The sequence below is a fragment of the Microtus ochrogaster genome, linkage group LG9, assembly GCF_000317375.1.
Source record: "Microtus ochrogaster isolate Prairie Vole_2 linkage group LG9, MicOch1.0, whole genome shotgun sequence".
NCBI classification, from domain to species: Eukaryota; Metazoa; Chordata; class Mammalia; order Rodentia; family Cricetidae; genus Microtus; species Microtus ochrogaster.
Window position 1 is genome coordinate 23,212,388 of NC_022034.1, and position 3,106 is coordinate 23,215,493.

Genomic DNA, 3,106 nt, shown 5'->3' on the forward strand with positions numbered 1-3,106 from the left:
GGGGCAGAAGTATGTTTGCATGTCTTGACCATCTACCAGGATTGAATGGGGCTAATGTCAAAAGAACCAGGGTCACATCCTGTCACATCCTGAGTTGGGACCTGCAACTCAGCTTGTTAACCTCCAGACTCTGACCATCCGACAAGGTGGAAATTAGGCTCACATTTTGGGCCTCCACACTTTGGATAATAAATAAACTATTGTGAATCACCTGGATTTAATTTTTTGTTTATTTTTTTGTTTCTATTTTATTGGTGCTTTGCCTGCATATATGTCAGTGCCCACAGAGGCCAGGAAAGGCCAGTAGACCCCCAGGAACTATAGTTACAGACAGTTGTGAGCTGTCATGTGGGTGCTGGGAATTGAACCTGGATCATCTGGAAGAGCAACCAGTGCTCTTTTTCTTTTTTTTTTTAAATTGTTTTTGTTGTTCTAACCACTAGACCAACTTTCTACAACAATGGAATGGCTTTTTCTTTTTTTTTTTTTTTTTTTTTTTTTGACACCATGTTTTTTCTAGTGGCACTTTGATGTAGGTATGGAACTAATACCATGTCATTCTCCAGAAGTGAATTTGAGATGCTGTGACTAATCTGTAGTGTCCAGAGTGTAAATGAAGCAATGAGAGTACTTGTGAGTGCTCATAGTTACTATCTATTGATGAAGCCAAATGCAATCATCCTTTAGTAAAATGTTTTTATGGAAGTCGAAATTTGATTGTCACATGTTATAAAATATTCTTGGTTTGATTTTATTTTTGAGCCTGTGAAAACTGGGGAGTGGTATTTGGCACGATGACACATTGGGAACTGGGGAGAATTGGAGACATGGCACACACTTCCAGCACTTTACAGGCAGCCGGGTGTGAGGTCAGCTGGGATGAGAGCACAACCATCAAAAAACCAGAAAGGAGAAGGGAACGATGTAAAATTCCACTCAATTCAAAACTCTTTAAGGAAATAACAAAGAGTAACTGGATTACTTAAACCATGGTTGCCATGGATTGTTTTATAATGATAAAATTTTGTTTTAATGATTTATTCTTTATTTTCTGTTCATTGATGTTATTTCTACATATATGTCTGTAGGAGGGTTCAGATCCCCTGGAACTATAGTTACAGACAGTTTTGAACTGCCATGTGGTGATGAGCACTGAGACTGGGTTCTCTGGAAAAGCAGCCAGGGCTTCCAACCAGTGAGCTGTCTGCAGTCCCCATCTTTCCTTTTCTTGGTTTTAGTTTTGGTTTGTCTGTGTAGCCCTGGCTGTCTTGGAACTTGCTCTATAGACCGGGCTGGCCTAGAACTCAGAGATTCACCGTCCCAGTACAGGAGTAAAGGCGTGCACCACCACGCCTAACAATGCTGAAATTTTCTAATGTTGTTCTGGCATAATCTTTGGGAGTGAATATATAGAAATATATAGCTGTCTTTAATGTGTATAGAAGAGGGTAAGCCTCAGAAAGTCCTAGATTTTCTTGGTTGCCCAAAATTCTGGATGCTTTCTTAGATTGGCAGCGAGATTAAGGGTTGAGCATTGTAAGATCAAGAACAAGTTCCTGAATCCTAGTTTCCTTCTGCTTTACTTCCAGGTATCATCAGAGAGTCTTGTATATTGACATAGACATCCATCATGGTGACGGTGTTGAGGAAGCTTTTTATACAACAGATCGCGTGATGACGGTTTCATTCCATAAGTATGGGGAATACTTTCCCGGAACAGGAGACCTGAGGGTAAGACCAAATCTGTTGGAATTTGAGATGAATTTAGGAGGTTGCTAATTTATGGAGGAGCCCTGTTGTCTTGTTTTTGTTTTGTTTCTTTGTTCCTGTATTTGTGATGGAATCTGGGCATCTGGAGTTTCTTGATATATGGCCTTGATTAGTTTAGCAATTGTTTGGGTTAGGATTTTCACTGTTAGGATTTGTCAGGTTGTGGGCCAGCTGAATGGTGTGTGGTGTTTAGTTTTGACCACTTCATTTATGTTGAAATGGGGTGTAGAAAACAGTTTCAAGTCAGCTAGGCATAAGTGCCAATCTGAAAAAGTTCTGTGGTCTCTCCAGGTTCTGCAGGTGGTCCTTGAGTAGCAAGGACTATTGCACAGTGGTTATAGGAGTGAGGTGCAGGATATCACACTCTCTTCAGTGCTGGTGGATTGGGGAAGGCCAGACAGGGTCTTTATCCAGGATCAAGGGCACAGAGGACCACATGGTCCCAGGATGTGTAGGTGGTGTTTCCAGAAGACTGATTTGGGGTCCCTGCCTGGAGTTATGGTCACAGAGCTCCATGTACTCACAGTGGCTCAGTGGGTGTGGTGGCTGCAAGACAGCTGGGGGTGTTGACTCTGGAGATCCCTACCAATGGTTCTGGGTCATAGGACTTCTCTCAGTTCAGGAATGATGAAATAAGTGGGGTCTCTATTTACACCTTATAAAAATGTTTCATGCCTATTCAGATTGAGGTTTGTTAGAACTTTTTATTTATTTGTGTGGGGGAAGGACAATGAGTGTGCCATCTTAAAGGACACCATGCAAGAGTCCTGCCTTGTGGGTGGGTCCTGGAGATGAAACTCAAGGAGTCTAACTCAGTGAGCTTTCACCAGCCCAAGCTACAGGCTTGTGTTTGTATTAACTGTATGCTGCTGTTAAGTTTCTTCTTTAAAATTTGCCTTAGAGCTTAGTAAGTGCTTCTACAAACACTGGAATATGTACTTGTTTATTTTTTATTATTTCCTTTTCAAAATTGTGGGTTACTTGATCTTCTAATCATTTAAAAAATGACAGACTTTTTGTTAAGAAATAATCTCTCAAGATATGTTTTTGTGTTATAGGATATTGGTGCTGGAAAAGGAAAATACTATGCTGTCAATTTTCCCATGAGAGATGGTATAGATGACGAGTCATATGGACAGATTTTTAAGCCTGTAAGTACTGCTTTCAGAAATAAAGTGGAGTTGTAAAATATCCTGAGATACTAATGTGTCTTATTTTGTGCTAGATAATCTCTAAAGTGATGGAGATGTACCAGCCCAGTGCTGTGGTGCTGCAGTGTGGTGCAGACTCGCTGTCTGGTGATAGGCTTGGCTGCTTCAATCTCACTGTCAAAGGT

At 40.9% G+C, this 3,106-nt stretch overlaps 1 protein-coding gene across 1 annotated transcript in view; it reads left to right on the forward strand.

The window, feature by feature from the left end:
• Nucleotides 1-3,106, forward strand: part of Hdac2 (histone deacetylase 2) — a 99,177-nt gene that overhangs the window by 32,118 nt on the left and 63,953 nt on the right. The window contains exons 6-8 of the mRNA XM_013352367.2: nt 1,590-1,731; nt 2,829-2,921; nt 2,996-3,104. Of these exons, the coding sequence (XP_013207821.1) occupies nt 1,590-1,731; nt 2,829-2,921; nt 2,996-3,104 (344 nt within the window). The remainder of the gene's footprint in view (nt 1-1,589; nt 1,732-2,828; nt 2,922-2,995; nt 3,105-3,106) is intronic.